At 49.7% G+C, this 21,485-nt stretch overlaps 2 protein-coding genes across 2 annotated transcripts in view; one reads left to right on the top strand and one right to left on the bottom strand.

The window, feature by feature from the left end:
• The window catches only part of LOC139050420 (uncharacterized), a 516,820-nt gene that overhangs the window by 227,942 nt on the left and 267,393 nt on the right, over window positions 1–21,485 (top strand). The window lies entirely within an intron of this gene.
• On the bottom strand, window positions 10,674–12,161 carry LOC139057259 (uncharacterized; the record flags this gene model as incomplete). The annotated part of the gene is made up of 1 exon (XM_070535145.1): window positions 10,674–12,161. A coding segment is annotated over exon 1 (1,281 nt), but the record flags the coding sequence as incomplete, so codon positions are not given.

The following is a 21,485-nucleotide window of genomic DNA, read 5'->3' as shown; positions in this document are numbered from 1 at the left end:
AGAACTCCTCAGCCACTTGAACTATCTCATCCATATTAGTAATGATATTGCCGGCTTTGTCTCTTAACGCATACATCTGATTCTTGCCAATTCCTAGTTTCTTTTTCACTGTTTTTAGGCTTCCTCCGTTCCTGAGAGCATGTTCAATTCTATCCATATTATACTTCCTTATGTCAGCTGTCTTACGCTTGTTGATTAACTTCGAAAATTCTGCCAGTTCTATTCTAGCTGTAGGGTTAGAGGCTTTCATTCATTGGCGTTTCTTGATCAGATCTTTCGTCTCCTGCGATAGTTTACTGGTATCCTGCCTAACGGAGTTACCACCGACTTCCCTTGCACACTCCTTAATGATGCCCACAAGATTGTCGTTCATTGCTTCAACACTAAGGTCCTCTTCCTGAGTTAAAGCCGAATACCTGTTCTGTAGTTTGATCTGAAATTCCTCTATTTTCCCTCTTACCGCTAACTCAGTGTGGTCACTGCAGCGCACCTTGCCGAGCACGTCCACACCTTGTATGATGCCAGGGTTAGCGCAGAGTATGAGGTCTATTTCATTTCTAGTCTCGCCGTTCGGGCTCCTCCACGTCCACTTTCGGCTATCCCGCTTGCGGAAGAAGGTATTCATTATCCTCATATTATTCTGTTCCGCAAACTCTACTAATAACTCTCCCCTGATATTCCTAGTGCCTATGCCATATTCCCCCACTGCCTTGTCTCCAGCCTGCTTCTTGCCTACCTTGGCATTAAAGTCGCCCATTAGTATAGTGTATTTAGTTTTCACTCTATCCATCGCCGATTCCACGTCTTCATAGAAGCTTTCGACTTGCTGGTCATCATGACTGGATGTAGGGGCGTACACCTGTACAATCTTCATTTTGTACCTCTTATTAAGTTTCACAACAAGACCTGCCACCCTCTCGTTAATGCTGTAGAATTCCTGTATGTTACCAGCTATATTCTTATTAATCCGGAATCCGACGCCTAGTTCTCTTCTCTCCGCTAAGCCCCGGTAGCACAGGACGTGCCCGCTTTTTAGCACTGTATATGCTTCTTTTGGCCTCCTAACTTCACTGAGCCCTATTATATCCCATTTACTGCCCTCTAATTCCTCCAATAGCACTGCTAGACTCGCCTCACTAGATAACGTTCTAGCGTAAAACGTTGCCAGGTTCATATTCCAATGGCGGCCTGTCCGGAGCCAGTGATTCTTAGCACCCTCTGCTGCGTCGCAGGTCTGACCGCCGCCGTGGTCAGTTGCTTCACAGCTGCTGGGGACTGAGGGCCGGGGTTTGATTGTGTTGTTCATATAGGAGGTTGCGGCCAAGTACTGCACCAGGGTGGCCAATCCTGCTCTGGTGAGGGAGTGCGTTACCGGTTCTGGTCACCGGGATCAGGCCACACTCCAGGCCTGTTTATGCAATTTTATCACACGCGGATTTTTTTTTTTAATCCGGTGGAAAATTGCCGGCACCAGGATTCGAACCACGGCCCTCTTGCACGCGAGGCGGGTGTTCTACCTACGCCACCGCTGCACTAAGGAGAAAATAAATATTTAGAAAAGGCGGGAAGGCTGCAGAAGAGGACCAGCTGCTAGAAACAGCCGCTCCCAAACATCGCCTGGCAGCAAACCACTTCTAAGGAACTTAAGTTCTTTATCACGAAGAGCTATGGAAGGGGAACTAACACAGGTGGCTCTTAACTGATACATTTAAAATGCCTCAAAGATTGCTCTGGCCATCTGATCGCTGTTAATTGCTGTGGTTGCTAGAAGTTGATCAGTTTGGCCTGTGTCCACGATGTGTATGGTTACATCTGTATTGTTTAATGTTATTGACGCATGCGCAGCAGAAGTAGCCTGACGATGACTCGCCTTCCCTATCTTCTTTTACTCTCTTTATGTCCGTTGCGAATTGTATATTTCCGCAGGCTTCAATAAAGGTGTCGTTGGCCGTCAGCGCTCGTCCTGTGTCCTCCCTTGTCTGTGTTTTTTGGCGCTCTCTTACATATGAATGATAGGCAACTGATTCTGCTTAGGGAAAGAAGGACATAAAAGCTTAACAAAAACGCCACATGCCGTCATGGCATGAATTCAAGCTCTGTATTTGATAATGCCACAGACGGCCTGCTGACGCATAGATCACCTGCCCTTGCAATGTCAGATGATTCCTTGATTTCTTTTGTCAGGTGTTTGCGGTGCCGGTACAATATGACCGTCTTATCGAGCAAGGGATGGCAAGGTGGTTGTGCAACATACTTTTTACAAGGGGCCGCCAGATGACCGTGTGAGGAAATATTGCCCACTTTATTACTGTGCTCTTGGAGACGCACATTCAAACATGTGCCCGTTTGGCCAATGTAGCACCTTCCACACGAGAGTGGAATTTTGTACACAACCCCCCTCTTGCAAGGCACGTAGGCAACTCTGTGTTTAATTGTGGATTCAGGCTTCCGCGTTCGAGTAGGGCAGCTCTTTTTGCAGACACTCAACAGCTTTTTCGGCGCCGTGAAAACAACTTTTACGCCAGAACGTTGCCCTACCTTTCTTAGATTGTGAGGCACCTTATGCAGGTAAGGTATCACAGCTACTTTTCAGCAGACCGTCTGTGGCATTATCAACAACAGAGCTTGAATTCATGGCATGACGGCATGTGGCGTTTTTGTTAAGCTTCTATGTACATCTTTCCCTTAGCAGAATCAGTTGCGTATATATGCTCCTGTTCCGGAATAAACGCTGTGCTGAAGGTTAGCGCTTGTCCTGTCTAGTCTTTGTCGATCGTCTTTCCCGCGCTGTGTTTCCAGTATAACTGTGTGTTACCAACCAGCCCAAGCCTATACTCTTCTGAATAATTCTAAAGTTCGTGAGATATTTTCCTTGTGTATTAAATAGACAGAAACATGGAACCACTGACATATGTTATTTCGAGCACACTATTTGAGACATACGAGTATATTCTTTTATGAGGAAATACATATTTTACTTGTATTGAGGGTGCGTAGCGTTCAAGAATTCGTTTGCAGCAACATTTGCAATGGCAATGCAGTTATTATTAGTGTATTTGATCCCTCGACAAATTCCATAAGGCGGAGGCCGTGCTGCTGCGTGAGCCCCCCCCGAACGATATTTCTGGCTACGCCACTACCTGCGGCCAGTTGTTCTTTCGTCCATTTTCATTTCGACTAATTTACCATGTTTAATGCAATTAAACAGTACAATTAATTTCCCTTATGCTGTCCGTGGTGTTTGTTCGCTTATAATGATGCCGCTCATTACTTCCCAGTACTCACCTTGGCCCAGCGTTACTGACACGAAATTGTCTCTCGGACTCGAACCCCTAGCACTCCGCCGGAAACTTCCAATGCTCTGTATTTTTCGTAAATTATACTTTAACTTTCCTGCACTGCGCGAGAACTTATTACATGCTCCGTTACGCTCATCTCGCCGTTTGTTTAACTCCCTTAGCATACAGCGTTTGCATGGTTCTTCCAACGCCTTCAACAAATCCTTCCTCCCCATCACCATAAAAGAATGGAACAATTTTCCCGAAGCCGTGGTTTTAGAGTCAAATCCCTCCAAATTTAGACAGTTACTATCAGACCATTTCAACCCAAAATAGCCACTTTTCCTCACGTTTCCTCTGCCAGCACTCCGGCTTGCTTGTGTAATCGCCTATTTTTCCTTCTTTTCTTTTTTGCCACTTATGTTTAGCGTGTTTCACATTTACGTGTACACTTTTCTTCTAATTTATTGCTACTCAGTTTGAGATATTTTCGTTGTTCTGTTTATACCTGATGTTTCCTACAGTTTATTATTTATTTTTCTCTTACCTTCGTTCACATTCTTTTCTTTTTTTCTTTTTTTTTTTTGAGCTGATGTATGGCACTTTCCCAACGCTGTCTCCCCCCCCCCCTATGTAATGTCCCTGAAGGGACCCTTACGGGAATAAATTATTATTATTATTATTATTATTATTATTATTATTATTATTATTATTATTATTATTATTATTATTATTATTATTATTATTATTATTATTATTATTATTATTATTATTATTATTAGTCGTGGCTTAGTTGTAGAGCGCCCGCCTCGGCTACATGCCGATGTTTGTGCGTTCGATTCCCACCGCCGCCGGGCAACCACTGGTTCAAATGGTGTACCCCGGCATGGCTTTCGGCTTTTTTCAGCGGTGATACATTTGGGGAAAGGAGCCTGCGCCCTAAATTCAAGTCGAAACCCTCGTGTTTAAGGCCGCTCCCATGGCGACGATTTCCCATGTGGCGCCCCAAATGCACCTATCGAGGTGGGAACGCCTTCGGGTGGAAGACAAACACCCATTTTCAGGCGCTGAGGTCCCATAATTGCCGAGCACCAGGCCGGGAGCGCGCTTGTAACCTATTCTACCGGTATAGTCCCCGGCGGCAGCACTTGCCTCCCACAGCTCAACAAGGCCGCCTGTGCTTGGACAAGAAGCACCCATAAACAACTCAGGAAATCTCTATCGGTCGCCTTTTCGAGATGTGAAGCCACACGAGAACTCGAGCACCAGGCCAGTGGACATCTCTACCCATCAGAAAAAACGGGTGTGTTTCCGACGGCACAGATATTTGTACTCAATACCTATTCTCTACCGCTAGACCACGCGCTGCGGTGTGTGCGTGTGCGTGTCTCTCTCTGTGCGTGCGTGCGTGTGTGCGTGCGTGTGCATGTGCGTGCGCGTGCGTGCGCGTGCGTGCGCGTGCGTGCGCGTGCGTGCGTGTGCGTGAGTGGGTGTGAGTGTGTGTGAGTGTGTGTGTGTGATCATAACAAACGAAATTAAGATAGAAAAAAGGAGGAAAGCTCGAAAGAGCGAGAACGAGCGTAGTTTATCCGCCCCACCTTGATCCACATTTGCTTTCTTCACCGAACATCGCGTGAGGAAATACTCGCGTGCTGGGGAGGGCAGATCGGCGCCCTTGGAGATCTGCATCGGCAATATCTATAGCCTCGACGCTACATGAGAAGAAGCAAAGCAGTTAGCCGCAGTTGCGCAAATGCGCTTTGATCGAGCGTGTTCTCGCCTGCGAATGAATTACGACGCCACGCTTGGGGCAGCCACCAATCTTGAGCAGTGAGCGCGTCATAAGGAGAGCGCTAAACAATGCACAACTATGTGCATTGCAATGCACAACTATGTGCAACTATGCGCACAACTATGTGCAACTATGTGCAGGAAGCGACCGAGTGCGTGGAAGAATACGTCAGAGAAAGGGGCCTGGCGTGCTCCACCGAAAAATCAGATATCCTGAGAGTGGGAAGAAACCCCACCAAGGAAGAACTAATAGTAAAACTAGAGGGATAAAACATACCTGAAAGGAGCATGATACGCTCCTAGGCATGTGGATTCAAGGAAGCAAGAAATGCAGCCACACAATCAGCATACTAAAGAAATCGACAGAACAAGTAAGCCGAATGATAACGAGGGTATCTCAAAGAAGAAGCGGAATGAGAGAAGAATACACAATCAAGCTGGTCAGAAGCCTAGTGGTCAGCAGAGTCACGTACTCGCTCCCGTACCACAACATGACCAAGCACAAAAAAGAGCACACGGAAACGCTACTAAGGAAAGCGTATAAGACGGCGCTACATCTGCCTAGAAACACGCCCAACGATAAACTGTTACAGATGGGCCTAAGCAACACCTTCGAAGAACTCGCGAAAGCGCAGCTCATTGCACAGATCGCCAGGCTCCAGCAGACTGCCACCGGCCGCAAGCTCCTAAAAAGAATAGGGCATAAAACAGACGGAATAGAGGATCGGGCTGCTAGCATCCCAGACAGCGTTCGCCAGACACTGGAGATTAGCCCCCTACCGAGAAACATGGACCCGAATCTCCACGCCACCAGAAGGCAGGCACGAGCAGATTTCGTGGAACGAAACCTAGCCGCACTAGAAAACACAGTATACACAGACGCGGCCGTATACCCATGGGACCGCAACACTAGAATGTTTAGAGTCGCAGCAGCAGTGGTAAACCACACGGGAGAACCAATTAGCTGCGCGACCCTGAGATGATGATGATGTGTGGTGTTTTATGGCGCAAGGGCCAGGTTTGACCAAAGATCGCCATGACATGTGGTAATGTTGACGATGTATTGTGGATGACATGCACAATAAACTCATCATGGTAGATGTGATATGGCTGTAAAAGGGCCTAAAGAACTTACGCTGTAAGCGGAGTAGAATATATAGGTGGTAAAATAATGACGGTGACTAGGATGTGATGTGGGCTATGGCAATGGGCTTTCGTTAAAATATGATGCAATAAAACCATAACATTGACTCCAGAGTTTCAAGAGAGCCCTTGAATGCAGGGCTGTTAGTCGTGTGCTTAAAAGTTGTCCGACCAGATGATTTTCAGAGTGTCCGTTTCGGCTAAAAACTTTAAGACTGTTTGCAGATTAAAAAGAGGTTCATCGCTAAGAAAAAATGCAGGGTGAAGGGGTAAATTCTCGCGATATGCAGCAGGGAAATACTTTTTCCTCTCTGTTTCTATTGCAGGGCACTCAATAAGAGCATGGAGGACAGTGAGATTATTGCCGCACTTAACACAAGTTGGAGGATCGCCCCCAGTCAAGAGATGAGAGTGGGTGCCGTATGTGTGGCCTATCCTTAATCGGCAAAGAAGTACTTCCTTGTACCGTGCTGTTTTGTCACTTATCCAATTCCGCAATTTTGGTTTTATAATGTGTAACTTATTCAATGTTTGTGTATCCCACTCTTCTTGCCAATGATTCCTCAATTTACGGCGCAGAAGGGGCTTCAGGTCGGTGGCAGGAATGGGGATATTTCCATCTGTGTTGCTAAAACTCACTGACGTAGCGTTTTCGTCAGCAGCTACGTTGCCTTTTATGCCTTTATGGCCAGGTATCCAGCATAGTATAATCGATTGGTTGCACATATATGCGGAGCATAACAAGCTATACAGCTCATTAAAAACCGAGTTCTTATGCTTTCGTAAGCTAATTAGGGCTCTCACTACACTTAATGAGTCTGTAAATACAACAGCCTTAGCGACATTTTTGAGCCGTATGTGTTGAATAGCCTTAAGAATGGCGTATGCTTCCGCTGTAAAGATACTGGTGTAAGGGTTTAGTGGTCCAGATGTTGAAAGTGAGGGTCCCAGAGCTGCGTAGGCAACACCAGCTGGCGACTTCGAAGCATCTGTGTAAAATTCATCACATGAGTACTTCTCCTTGAGCTCCATAAAATGCGAACATATGTGTGCCTCCGGGGCTCGTTTCGATATTTCTAAGAAAGAGATGTCGCATTGGATAATCTGCCACTCCCAAGGCGGTGGAAGCCGTGTAGGAGCCATTAGGACATTGTGTAAAAGAGGGACCCCTGTTTTTTCTGATAGTGCTTCCAACCGAAGGGACAGAGGAGGCCTAGTGGCTGGGCGGTTACGAAACAGCCTAGCAGTGGACAAGTCGCATATAGTGGAATGACAAGGATGTTTAACATCTGAGCTAACTTTAAGGGCGTAGGAGAAAGTTAAGTATGTCCTTTGGTAGTGCAATGACCATTCGTTTGACTCGACGTAGAGGCTTTGCACAGGGCTAGTCCTAAAGGCGCCTGTAGCAAGGCGGATACCTAAGTGGTGAATAGGATCAAGCATTTTCAGAGCACTAGGTCCGGCAGAATTGTAGACTATCGCTCCGTAGTCAAGGCGAGTTAATATTAGACTTTTGTAGAGCTTTAAAATGCACCGCCTGTCGCTTCCCCAAGATGTACGTGACAGGAGCTTCAGCAAGTTCATAGACTTGAGGCACTTTGATTTCAGATACTTCAAGTGCGGTACAAAAGTCAGCTTACTGTCTAAAAGGATTCCTAGAAATTTGTGTTCGTGGCTCACAGATAGCCGTTCTCCATTTAGATCTATTGCGGGGTCCGCCATTGTGCCTCTCTTGTTAGAAAATAGGACGCATGTACTTTTTTGTGGGTTTAGTTTGAAACCATTTTGGTCAGCCCACTTAGATAATTTATTTAAGCAAAGCTGTACTTGTCGCTCGCAGATACTTAGGTTACATGATTTGAAACCTATCTGGATGTCATCCACATATACGGAATAAAACATAGTATGTGGTATGGCAGTCTGGATCGCGTTCATTTTGACAATAAAAAGAGTGCAGCTCAGCACACCACCTTGTGGAACACCAGCCTCTTGCGTAAATGGACGAGACAGAACGTTACCAACTCTAACACGGAACGTCCGATTGGAGAGGTAACTCTGAATCACGTTCAGCAAGTTGCCTCGAACTCCCATTTCAGACAGGTCCCGGAGGATCCCAAAGCGCCAGGTTGTGTCGTATGCCTTTTCCATATCTCAAAATACTGACAGGAAGAACTGTTTGCGGACAAAGGCATCACGGATATTTGTCTCGATGCGGACAAGGTGATCTGTTGTGGATCTACGCTCCCTGAAACCGCACTGAAAGGGATCAAGTATTTTGTTGCTTTCAAGAAAATGGATGAGGCGACGGTTATTCATCTTCTAAAATAATTTGCATAGACAACTAGTGAGAGCTATAGGTCTATAACTGTTGGGTGAGGAAGGGTCCTTGCCCTCTTTGAGAATAGGTATTACGATTGCTTCTTTCCAGACAGAAGGAATGTATCCGGCAGAGAACATGGCATTAAAGAGTGACAGTAGTGTTTTTTGGGTTTCGGGGTGTAAGTGTCTGATCATCTCATACATTATTCTGTCACTTCCTGGAGCGGACTTGTTGCAACAGTTCAGTGAGGCTTGGAACTCAGCCATTCCAAATGGACGATTGTATACTTCATTGGATGTGCCTTTCCCACCCAGAGACATCTGTTCTGCTTGTCACCGAAATTTTAGGAATGTATCTGTGTAATGAGATGTACTGGAAATGTGCTCGAAATGTGCTCCTAGACAGTCAGCCTGGTCCTCAAGAGTATCTGTTTGCGCGTTTACTAATGGTAGAGGATGAGTTTCGCGGCCTTTTATATTGTTTACTCTGTTCCAGGCTTTTCTTTCGTCTGTATATGAATTAATACTAGAGATGTATTTCTGCCAACTTTCCCTTTTGGCAAGGCGGCGCGTTCTTCTACTTTCTGATTTTATTTTCTTGAAGCTGATCAAGTTCTCGGTAGTTGGGCAGTCGCGAAGGCGACTCCAAGCCTTATATTGATTTTTGCGGGCTACCTTACACTGCTCATTCCACCAAGGAATACGTCGTTTAGAGGGTGATCCATTCGTTTGAGGGATAGATATTGATGCAGCTTCTGTTATAAACGCCGTCAAATATGACACTCTATCATCGATTGAGAGAGTACAGATGTCATCCAAGGTCAAATGTGTCAGCTCTCTGTATCGTTTCCAGTCAGCACAGTCGACCTTCCAACGGGGCAGATGTGGAGAAAACTTATCGCTTTTTCTTAATTTTAAGACAATTGGGAAATGGTCACTCCTATATGGATTTTTGATCACGTTCCACTCAAGGTATGGCACTAGTGTACTTGGTGTTATGCTTAAGTCAATAGATGAGAACGTTTTGTTTGCCACGCTGTAGAATGTGGGTTCTTTCTTGTTTAGTATGCATGCATTGGAAGATAAAATGAAGTTTTCTAATAAGCGCCCTCTCGTATCACAACGAGAACCTCCCCAGAGGGTGTTGTGTGCATTTAAATCGCCTACTACAATGTAATGTTCTGGGAGTTCTGCGATAAAGCTCTCGAATTCTGTTCTGGAAAGTTGATGGCTCGGAGGAATGTAGAGAGAGCAAACAGTAACTGGCTTATCAAATAGCACGGCTCTGACTGCCACTGCCTCAAGGTAAAACCCCTCAATCTCCCAAAGTAGCGCCATTCGCTTCCCTCCTCCTCCGCTCGGCGCGGCCTCGACGGTGGCGCCGCCGGTGGTGGGCCTGCCGTAGCAGACAACGGCTAACACGCTACGGGAGGAAATCCGCAGAAAAGTTCGTTCGAGCCCTGCGGAGCAGTTTTTTCAATCTAGATTGTGCTTTGCCAGTCGGTAACTGGCCTTAAGAAAGTCGTGTCGTATTTGCGGAAGAAATAGAGAAAAGCACCATTATTCAAGGCGTATTTAAGGCGTAAAGCGCGCGCACGTTGAAAGTTCGTGTTGCTGAAACACGACACAAGCACGCGGTGTGCTCAGACACGCGAGTAATTACCAGAGTTTCAGGTTTTGACAGCGTGAAAGTATGTGCACGTGGTTTCGTGGGTTAATTTACGTACCTGCAGGATGCTTTTGTTCGGCCGGCGCGTGAGAGATTCCGACTGTCTGCGGTCAGCAATGCCTGGCAGCAGGGCCGTTTCTGTTCCGCGCCTTTTACAGATGTACGTAGCTCATGCACAGGTTGTGGTGGCCATGAGCAACGTTTTCACACATAGGCGGTATAGATAATTTGAACAACGTACCAGCATATGAAATCGTTATTTATTTATTACAGTGCAAATGGTTAGAATTTGATAGAAAAAAAAATTACCGACGATTACGTTACTTCCTAATGCGAAATTTGAGCGCAGCAAATAAGCTGTTTCACCTTTTCGATAGATTGAGGCAAAGAAATCGAGCAACACATGTATGCGCTATCACAGAATTTTTTTTTTCACACGTATTCCTTTAACAAAGACTCCACTAACAGTTCTTGACAGTCATGAAGGAAGCTTTGTGGTCGGAGAAATAGACTGACATATGTTCGACTTGGTACACCAATGCTTGATTCTCAAAGACGAGATCTATACAAGTGCCTCGCGAGGTTGTCACAGCCGTGGGAAGCGTTACGAGCGAGAGGAACGGGATGTTCTCCCGCATAAGTGTTAGGAAATTGCTGTTTGTCTTTATGTCAACATTAAAGTCCCCCACTACTAACATCGGTGTGGATCGATGGACGGTTAATGCGAGTTGCAGGAAGTGCACGACGTCTTTCGTGAGTGCGGTAGGGGCGAAGTAGGCAGCCAGCAAGCCGTTGGGCAACTTTGCGGCGCACAGTTCGCCAACTTCATGTGACGTGCCAAACATTTCGACTGGTATTGCAGAGAGACCTGTGCGCAAGTAGATAGCGACTCCCGCCGCTCTGTTGTGGTCTCTGCGAGCACCACAGCAGTATAGGAAATCTATGATTTCGAGAGGCTCTTCGGGATCCATCCAGGTTTCAGCAAAGCAAAGTACAGAGGAATGGCGCAGAATGTGATCGTGGTGTACGTCCTTGGCATGTGCGGCAAGGGAGCGTCCGTTAAGAGCGGAGATCAACAAGTAGTGCGGCTGTTCAGTCATGGCGAGGCACTTGGCGGTGATGGTGTCAAGTTTGTGGGACTGCAACCGACGAAATTCATCGGCTAGCTTTCTGTCCGGATTGGCTTTTCCGTGGTAGAATGTGAAGTCGTTGTCAACATTGGTCAGGTAGAGTCCGTTGATGTCTGTAGCGCGACTCAGTGCCACGTATACCAACTTCTGTGGATGATTCTTGGCGTAGGAGTACACGACTTCATCATATGTGCCACCGTGGGATTTATGAATGGTAATGGCGCTCGCCTGCACAACGGGAAGCTGGCATCTTCTTACCGATACCTTCGTCTTCTTATCGATAACGCAGGTGACGGTACGCCTTTCAATCGGTATCCAGTTCGGTTGAATGTTTCTGTTGAGCTTGCGTAACTGGTGTGATTTTGCGGCCGCTACGGTTCCGATCGCAAGTTTGGAGCCAAGCTCCCCGAACTGCAACCATATGCGTAGCGGTTTCCCATGGGTGTCGTTTTCGATGAATTTCAGTGTTCCCACCGATCCATTAACAAGGCCATCGGAAACATCCACGTTGAGGGTGATCATGTAAGGCTTGCCAATGCACAGCATTATATTTGCTGGCAAATTTCCTATTTCGGCCTTGGGTAACGTTTCGACCTTACGCATGGCCTCTGTTTGCTCTTGCATAGACCTACACCCAACGATTGTATCCTGTGCCGTGCATGGTACAGCATTATCCTGTGCTACTATGGCCTTTGTTGTGTTGTAGTAATCAGATTCCTTGTTGGAGTAGAACAAGCGTATGCCACCGGGGCAAGAAGCTTCTGCTTCCTGCTGTGGAACGAACCGACTCTCGATAAGTGAGATTTCCTCGGGGTCTAATTCGACACCATCTCCAATTTTGGAAAGCAACGTGGAGAACCTGAGATTGTTTTGTCGTACCACTTTAATGAGTGCAAAGTAGGCGAGATGGTGCCACGCGATTTCTGTGTTAAACACGTCGTCTGTTTTGACGCGCTTGAACACCTCAGCTGCACGAACGGGGGGAAGCTGACGCAGGTCCCCACAGAGAATGACGTCCAACCCTCCGAAGGGCTGCAGATATTTGCAGGTGATGGAGCGGAGCCGCGAGTCGATTCTGTGAAGTATATCAGCAGACATCATGCTAACTACGTCGATAATCACGCATCTGACATTCCTGAAAGCATAGCGGAAGGTGTTCAACTCGTTGTCCCTGAGTCCGCTGTCTGTCTTGAGGCTAAGCTTGAACGCTGCGTGCACAGTTACTCCGCCTAGTGCCACCGCCGCCTTTCCTGTTGTAGCGCAAGCCACATATGCGTTTAGATTGTATGGGCCAGCAGGGTTACAGTACCTGTTGTAGAGGTCCATGATCAGGCGCAGTACAAATGTTTTGCCGCATCCAGCCACTCCCGTGAAGAATATTTGCAGTGGTGGAGAGTTCGGAGTTGTCAGTCGGTGTAGGACTTCTCGGACGATCTCGTACTGCTCATCATTTGTCTTCCGCATGGTGTCCAGGTACTGATCTCTGCTCATGACGTCTTGGCGCGTGCACACGGCGGGGCATTGTTTAAACGGGGCATTGGACTCGACTGCACCAATGTCTAGGAGATCAGAGTCGTCGTTCTCCATGGCTGCCGGGTGCACGGTCACATCGGAAATCTCAGAAGCCGTCTCCCGTTCCTCGTTATTGGGTCGTATCAGGGAATTACAAACCGCACGGAGGTCTTCAATATTTACATCACTCTGATAGCGTGATTTGTGCTCCCGAATGACGTCAGTGTTTTCCTCGTATAGCCGCTCGAAACAATTTTGGTCTAAGATGTCCACCTCCTTACGAAACGGAAAGAAGAGTAGGACATGTTCTTTCTTGAAGTTAACTGAATCGTCGATGGAGTAACCGCGGTAGCGAAGTATCACTCGCTGAACTCTCTTCTGGCAGGTGTAGATGTTGTAGTCTGTAGCGAACTCTGCCAGAGTGACGGCTTCCAATTCAGGCGCGCGGTCTTCGTAGCGCTCGATCATAGTCCTTTTCCAAACGTCCGTGCTAGATTCGTCCAAGCGTTCCTCCTCCATTTGAGCGTTAGACTTCCGGATGCGCGTCCTTTGCTCAGGCCAGGCAGTGTTTACAAAGACAATTTTGCGACTAGCCTGCGACATGTCCTGCTTGAGCAAACACCAGGCGGCCTCCTGTGCTGAGAGCTCGATCGCATTGAGCATCTTCACGCCCAAGTGTCTCAGTGCCTGCGTGTAATCCATGTCCCCCTTATCCTTGACAATTTCTTGCACCGCACGGTTCAGATTGGACATACCTCGATTGGCCTTATTTACATACTCTACCACGTAGGCAGCACACGCGTACGTGTCGAGCACGATCTGAAGATCCATGTTTGAATCTAGAACGGACGCCACCCATGGGTTAAAGTAATTAACCCGCTTTTGCTGCACGGTACGGGGTAGCATGACGGCGGGACGAGGTGTACCTGCTCGGAGAACCGAAATGTACTGCTCCCTGTCCGTGATGCCGTGATGTTCCCAGAACTGCTGTAGTGAATCATAGTTGGTCGTTTCCAAAGCCTGGTGCATGGCTTGGTACTTGATTTGGAGCATCTCGATGTGTTTGTTCTGCGCCTCACTCTCCCCACTCGGGAAAGGCACTACGACCATGGGTTCATCAATGGGCATGAAGGGGACGTTAAAGCGGCACTTGGTGCTGTTGCGCTTGTAGCAGGTGTGGGTGTGTTGGTGCACCTGCGTGCGCTCCCGCTTCAAGTACGTGGTGTCCAGCGAAAGCAGAGTAGTGGCCATTTCCAGAGTTCGGGGCATGTGCATGGAGAGTTCCTCATCAGGGGCATTATCAAGCCAGAGAAGAATGTGCGCGTGTGCCGACCCGCGATGTTGAAATTCGATGCGTTTAAAGTAGTCGACCACTACGTATGGTCTGAAGGGGGATATCCGGGTATTCTGGAGTATGCATATGTTTAGAATGATGCGCACCAGGCGGTCGAAGTAGATGGCACAGACTACGGGATCGTCATTTACTAGCTGGGCACGATAAATGCTGTTCATTTCCTCTACAGCAACTGCAGTCTCATCAGGTTGTAGGCGAAGTCGCTGAAGCAACACTAACAGCTCGGGCCTGTGCAATTCCGAGGCAGACAGTGTGAGGAACGCCGTAGGCTTACCCATGTTGGCGGATCATGGCAAAGAGGTCTTTCTTGCGCCTGGCCCAGTACTGCACGGTATTGGGTATGCCATGCATAAAAGCCATGTCATGTTCTACCGCTTCCTGAACGAAGTCCTTGTCGAGTAGCTGTTGTTTCGTTAGGGTTTCCACCGCTCTGACGTTGCGGAAGGCCACAGACATGTCGCTGGCTACTCGGTGCCTAAACACTTTCATGGCCATGTACAGTACGTGTTGTGGGGTGGCACCTCGACGATCAGACCTGCGGATCTCGCTCATGGCGTGCGTGAAGACGGTTGGTTTTGCACTGGCGTCCACTCGGCGTGGTTCACCGAGGTAAATCTGTGGGAATGAGAGCTCCTCCGCATGTTCGTCGTAAAGAATGCTCAGGGGCTTCTTTCCCTCACCGGGAGCAATGACAAGAAACTTGTCTTCATCCCATATCAAGGTGTGCTGAGCCAACGTCATGGCTGTGGCCGCCTGGATGGGATCGTTGAGGTCCGCGCATTCCGGGAGCGACTCAATTTCGTCCTGCTTGTCCACTTCAGTGATATCACCCAAACGGGCAAAGTCGCACTTGATGTTGTAGTGCTTGTATAGTGTGCTATCGCAAAGCACCTTGAGCCACGGCAGCAAATCACATTTTCTCACTGCCCCCGCCAAGTAGGTCGTCTTCGCGAGAATACGCCGCTTCAGATGCACATTGAGAGCGCGGTCTTGTTCGATGGCACGGGGCAACGATGTAACCATCTCGTCCACGTCAACGCAAACGTTCACAACTGGACCCTTAATGCCATATTGGCCTCCGCCGTGCATCAGTCGTCGCACTTGCATGAATGGGATTCGCGGAGATACGAGTCTTACACTCACCGCATTAAGTTGTGGAAGGTGCGCTGGCCTCGAGGGATATTTGTAACCGTTTGTTGTCGAAAAATGAGGAATGTCACCTTTCCGCACAGATTGCATGCATGAAGAACACAGTCTGAATTGACACAAGTCCGAGTTGGGAAACGCACACCGGAGATTCTCACGGCACGTATCCGGAAGCGGTTTCACGTCATTTTGGAACCAGAGCCGATCACACACTGAACACAAACTTCCAAACGGATTGTCTGTAAACTGTCGCCGGAAAGCATTTGTTGCACCCTGACTGTTTGCGAGCCTTTGTTTGCGTTTGGCCTCGGCCTCGGCCGCGCGAACGGTAGAGTCTTCTCTGCGACGGCGATGAGCTTCTGCTTCAGCCTCGCTTACTGCTGGTTGCCCTCGACGGCGGCGATGAGCCTCCGCTTCGGCGGTGCGAACGGCAGGGTCTTCTCGGCGGCGGCGATGAGCTTCTGTTTCAGCCTCGCTGCTGGTTGCTCTCGACGGCGGCGATGAGCCTCCGCTTCGGCGGCGCGAACTGCAGGGTCTTCTCGGCGGCGGCGATCAGCTTCTGCTTCAGCCTCTGTTGGTTGCTCTCGACGGCGGCGATGAGCCTCCGCTTCGGCGGCGCGAACGGCAGGGTCTTCTCGGCGGCGGCGCTTAGCCTCTGCTTCGGCGACGCGTACTCCTGGATCATCTCGACGGCGGCGACGGTAAGCTTCTGCTTCGGCGGCACGCACCTCTGGATTCTGACGGCGACGGCGCTGGGCCTCTGCTCTGGCAGCTCGTTTAGCAGCAGCAGCAGCAGCAGCAGCAGACGGAGGACTTCCATCGGTCGTCTCGCTCATGGCTCAGAAAGAACTGGCAGATAATTTCGCAGTGGCGAACGGCAGCGGCAATTTCGGCTCGGGCGGTGCACATATACAGATCCGCCGCCACCGATCTGGCTCTCTGATTGCCACCGCACAGGGCGAACGGCAGCGGCAATTTCGGCTCGGGCGGTGCACATATACAGATCCGCCGCCACCGATCTGGCTCTCTGATTGCCACCGCACAGGGGTTGCATTGGAGGAGGAGCGAAGAAAGGAATTAAGTTCGAGCCGGCGCTTTGACAACCGGAGACTCGCAGGAAGAGGGGGGAGGGGGGCGGCGTGTACACCCAGCGGCAAACGATGGGGGCAGAAGCGCGCGCAGCAAGCGGACAACACGATAAAGGGAGGAGGGAAGAGATACCAGCGACTGACTGATGCCGCTGACGCCGATAGTGAGTCAACCCCAGCTGCGGAGTTGGTTTCAGGGACAACGCCGCCGATGCCGACACAAACAATATGATACCCTCGCTTCCGCAGCGCTAAGAACCAGGTCTAGCCGTGGGAAGGTGGTCACGTATTCGTCGACGTGCCGGGGCCTACGTGAAATAACCGGCGCGTCGGCAACTAAAGAGCACCCTATCCGCCACACAAGAACAGGGGGGGGGGGACCCTTTCCTCCTCTTTCTGCATGGCGGCGACGGTGTTCTATGCAGTCACGTTATCTTGACTCTCTAGCGGCGTCAGCGGCATCCAGCGGTATCAGTCGGTCGCTGCTAGCGCTGGGGGGATGAAAGGGGGGCGGAGCTGGTTACGAGGCCGACGACAACGCCGACGACGACGCGAAACCCAGGAACGGACGCCAAAGAGCTGCGCTCTAAAAAAGAAGGAACTTGATGGGACAACTGGAAAGTGGTTCAGAAAATAATTATCCCCCTCCCCTCATTGGCACCAGCAACACTTTTGTTGAAGTGCTAATTTTATCTCTGTATACTACGTGCGTCTGTATTCTTTTGCGTTGTAAGTTTTCACAAGGAAGCAGTGTTGCGTTAACTGGAACAGTCAAGGCACACAAGACAGAAAAAAGTTGATTCTTGGGTTTTACATCCCAACACCATGATCTCATAAGGCACGCCATAATGGGGGCTCCGGATTAATTTTTTTCCAGCTGGGGTTCTTTAACGCGCCCCCAATGTACTGGACACGGGCCCGTTTTGACACGGGCGTCAAAAGAAGAGGTTGGAAGAGCCGTGGCACTTACTTCACAAAGCCGCGCGTTCTTTGCCACTTGCTCGAAGTCAGCCCGCCCGATCTTGTGAATCCACACTTTTCTTCGTTTTGCGTTGCGCCCGGCGGATGGTAAAGCAAAAAGCTTTTTGCCGTCACTGGGTCTGTTGTGGCAACTGTAGGAGCAGCAGCACGGCATCGCAATTAAGCACTCGGCCCTAACACATTGTATAAAACTACCGCGCTCCTTCAAACCGCCTGCCGTACTTTCGTCGCGCAGGCCCAAGAATGGGGGTCGCAGCGCGCTGGAAAGAAAAGATATACAAAAGCGCGGCGCCTGCTCTGCGCCGGAAAGAAAAAAATATACAAAAGCGCGGGGCCTGCTTTCACGTGACACAGATTGGCCAATGGGGGAGCGGAGGAGGCTGGGGCGACAGGAGGAGTGGAGGAGGAAGCGCCTGGGTGAGCGGGGTGGCGGAAAGATCTAAGAATGGCGCTACTTTTGGAAAATTGAGGGGCTTTACCTCAGGGGGCGTTTGCAGATGTAAATGCTTACAGGCGATACCCTTTTCAACTATAATAGCAACACCGCCTGGCGAGGCGTAGGCGTCACTGCGATCTTTGCGGTAAATGGCATACTGTTTCAGAAAGTTAATATGTGAAAGATTGAGGTGTGTCTCTTGCACACACAGCACCCTTGGATTAAACTTGCGAAGGAGTTCCTTAATGTGATCAAGATTATGTATTAGAGCTCTCACATTCCAATGCATTACCTGTGTGGCCATATTGAAAGTGTTTTATGGTGTGTGTAAAGAGATATGGATTAGGTTGGCTCAAGGGACCTTTCCAGGCCCCTTGATGCGAGGTATTTCTTTTATGCGAAGCATATTACGAGAGCTCAACCCAGCTCCTCAGGCGCGGCGGTGTCGCCATGAAACCACGTGACACCGTGACGTCACGACAGAGGAGAAGTGGCTTTGGCTCAACTCTTGCAAGACGGGCTGGGTGGGAATCGAACCAGGGTCTCCGGAGTGTGGGACGGAGACGCTACCACTGAGCCACGAGTACGATGCTTCATAGCGGTACAAAAGCGCCTCTAGTGAATGCGGTGTTGCCTTAGAAACGAGCTGTTTCTAAGGCGTGCGTCTCTTGCTCAGGCGCACATTTCGTTGCCGCGCCGAACGCTGCTTTGCTCGACGCTCACCGCGTCCAATGCGGGGCGCGTAGTCGCTGCCCTGTAGCCCATTGTCTTACACCCCTTGGCGGGTCGACGGGAACGCTGTCGCGTTCCACTCTTGAAGGCGAAGCAGTAATGCATGAGTTGTTTCTTCGTCTAGCCGAACCAAATATAGCCAAGCAACAGCAGTTCACCAGGCTAAACAGTGGTTCAACAACTAAAATAAAGGCTAGTATGCTTCGCATCCTGGGCTTAACCTTACCTAAGCCACAGCCATTCTTTTGCTTGGCGCGCTCCAGGGAGCAACGCCGTTCCTTCGGCGTCCGAGACGACGGAGAAGTTTTTGTTACATCCATCGCCTCGTCAGAGGCGCTGGATGACGCCCGCTCAGCGGGCACGCGCGGGGTTTTTCGGGCCTGTCCGCACGAGCAGTGGCCCTGGGACCGGCAGGCTCGGAAGACTGCTGGCCCTTCGTGGTAGGGGGCGGAGGAGCAGTGGCTGCTCCCGCCAGGGGGGCTGATGGCGTAACCGCCGTCACACTCCGTGTGACTTGCGCGGCCACCAGAAGATGTGGCGCTGCCCCCCGGCGCGTCACATCACTGTAGGACGGATTCGATTGGTTGTGGACACTAAAACGCTTGCGCGCTTCTGGAAAAGAGATGTTTAGTTTTACCTTCAGTTCGAATATATGTTTTTCTTTCTTCCATGACGGGCACGATCGCGAATAGGCGGGGTGGTCTCCGTCACAGTTATAACGCAGTGGGTTGTGGAAGAACAGTTGTCTGAAGCGTGGTCTTTAGATGCACATTTTGCACAAGTGGCACGCCCTCGGCAGCTCTGAGACCCATGCCCAAAACGCTGACACTTGAAGCATCGGCTCGGATTGGGAGTGTACGGTCGTACGCGTAGTTTACAATATCCCGTCTCTAATGAATCAGGTAGTTCACTTGTTCCAAATGTTATTATTAGATGCTTTGTTGGAATTTCCTTGTCGTCACGCCTTAACCTAATTCGTTGCACCTTTACCACGTTTTGGTCTTGCCATCCTTCCAACAGCTCGCTCTCACTAAGATCAAGGAGGTCGTCATCAGAAATGACACCACGCACAGTGTTCATAGACCGGTGGGGGCCCACAGATACAGGAATGTCACCAAGCGCAACAAGTTTCGTCAGTTTGCTGTATTGGAGCTTGTCACGCACTTCCAGAAGAAGGTCGCCGCTTCCCATCTTTGTTACTTTGTAACCAGAACCGATTGCTTCTGTCACGCATTTTGCGACCACAAACGGGGATATTGTACGGACTGTCTTGGTTTCGTGTTGACTATGTATTACGTGGTACTTGGGAAATATTTCTTTTGGTTTGAAGAGAAAGTTGAAGGTTTCATCGGTGCGCCCCCTCTTCAGGGAGCGATTAGGGAGTGTGGGGAAATTTGAAGCCATATATGGGATTACTGTATTCGGCAGGAATGCCCGCTGTTACGACTTTGCACCGCTGCACCACTATTACGACTTTGTGGTCCCGTAGCGCTCGTCACCCGTTTCGTGACAGAGCGTTGGTAGCGAAGACTCCGAGCAAGGCGTCGATGAGAATAACAAAAGGGACTTTATACACTATATACAGGTCATTATACAGGATATGAACGGGTCGGCACTGGGGCCAAGATCTCACTGCAAACGCGACTGTTCCCGCACGGCGACGTCCGGCGAAAACGCGTGACACATGTCACCCCAGTCGAGAGCGGCACTGTCTCCCGGTGGGTCAGCGGATCCGGTTTTCGAGGCGGCCGCTTCGCAGCTTTATACTCCCCGAGAACCATTGTCACTCAAACGGCCCAATACAAAGTCAGCACTCGGCGGTTGTCCGAGAGGTCCAACCAGCGACCGCGCTGGCCACCCGGTTCAAAGTTCGCGCGCGCGGTGACCTCCAGGCAAAAGGAGGTGCGGCGCCGGGCTGTCTGGCACTTGTGTGCATGTCTGAACGCGCTGCTCGCCGACGCTTCTCCGCAGAGCACCGCTGCCTGACGGCTCAGCATCTTGACTTGTGAAGGGAGAATTAGGGCGCTCGCAGGATAGATTCTGCATCTTGCAGATTCGGAATCCGGGCTTGTGGTAATGGCACAACACCGCCGCCCACCTCGGAGCCCAACCTGGGGACGTCACAGGATTAGAAAAATTTTATTCTGCGTACGCCAGCGGTACGTTCCCACTATAACCTAATATATATATATATATATATATATACCCAAGACTGGATATATTACACAAGGTTAACCCTTGCCGCCAGGAAATAAGGAAGTTAAAAGAAGTGAAGAGAAGGCAGGAAAGATGAAAAAGGCGACAGAGAAAGACGAAGATCGTATAGGAGGAGAGGAAAAGGCGACTGCCGATTTTCCACGGGTGGGTCAGTCCGGGGGTGCCGTCTACGCGAAGCAGAGGCCAAAGAGGTGTGTTGCCTCCGCCGGGGGGCCTTAAAGGTCCGAAAGCCCAGCATCGGCTCAACCCCCAGGATCCCCCTTTTCCCCGGACACGGCTAAGCCACGCACAGTAAACATGTCCGCAATAGAGATTAGTAAGAGGCGATTGGAAGGTGGAAGTAGAGAGACGACAAAAAACGGAGACGTACAAAAGCAAAGTTCGTAATAGGTGGTCAAAAAGTTGGTTGTGGGAATTCATAGTGTTCTTTTTTTTTTTCTTTTTTAATCTAGGTAGGATATTAAGCAGCATAATATCAAGAGCTTGGTGGCGCAACCCACCGCCCCGTTCCAAAGGGGACGCTCACAGTATCCGTCCGTCTGTCCATCCATCCGTCCATCCGTCCATCCGTCCATCCATCCGTCCATCCGTCCGTCCATCCATCCGTCCGTCCGTCCGTCCATCCGTCCGTCCGTCCGTCCGTCCGTCCATCCATCCGTCCGTCCGTCCGTCCGTCCGTCCGTCCGTCC

The sequence above is a fragment of the Dermacentor albipictus genome, chromosome 1 (assembly GCF_038994185.2).
Source record: "Dermacentor albipictus isolate Rhodes 1998 colony chromosome 1, USDA_Dalb.pri_finalv2, whole genome shotgun sequence".
Classification (NCBI taxonomy): Eukaryota; Metazoa; Arthropoda; class Arachnida; order Ixodida; family Ixodidae; genus Dermacentor; species Dermacentor albipictus.
Note: the sequence above shows the minus strand (reverse complement) of the source record. Positions and strands in the feature narration are given on the sequence as shown.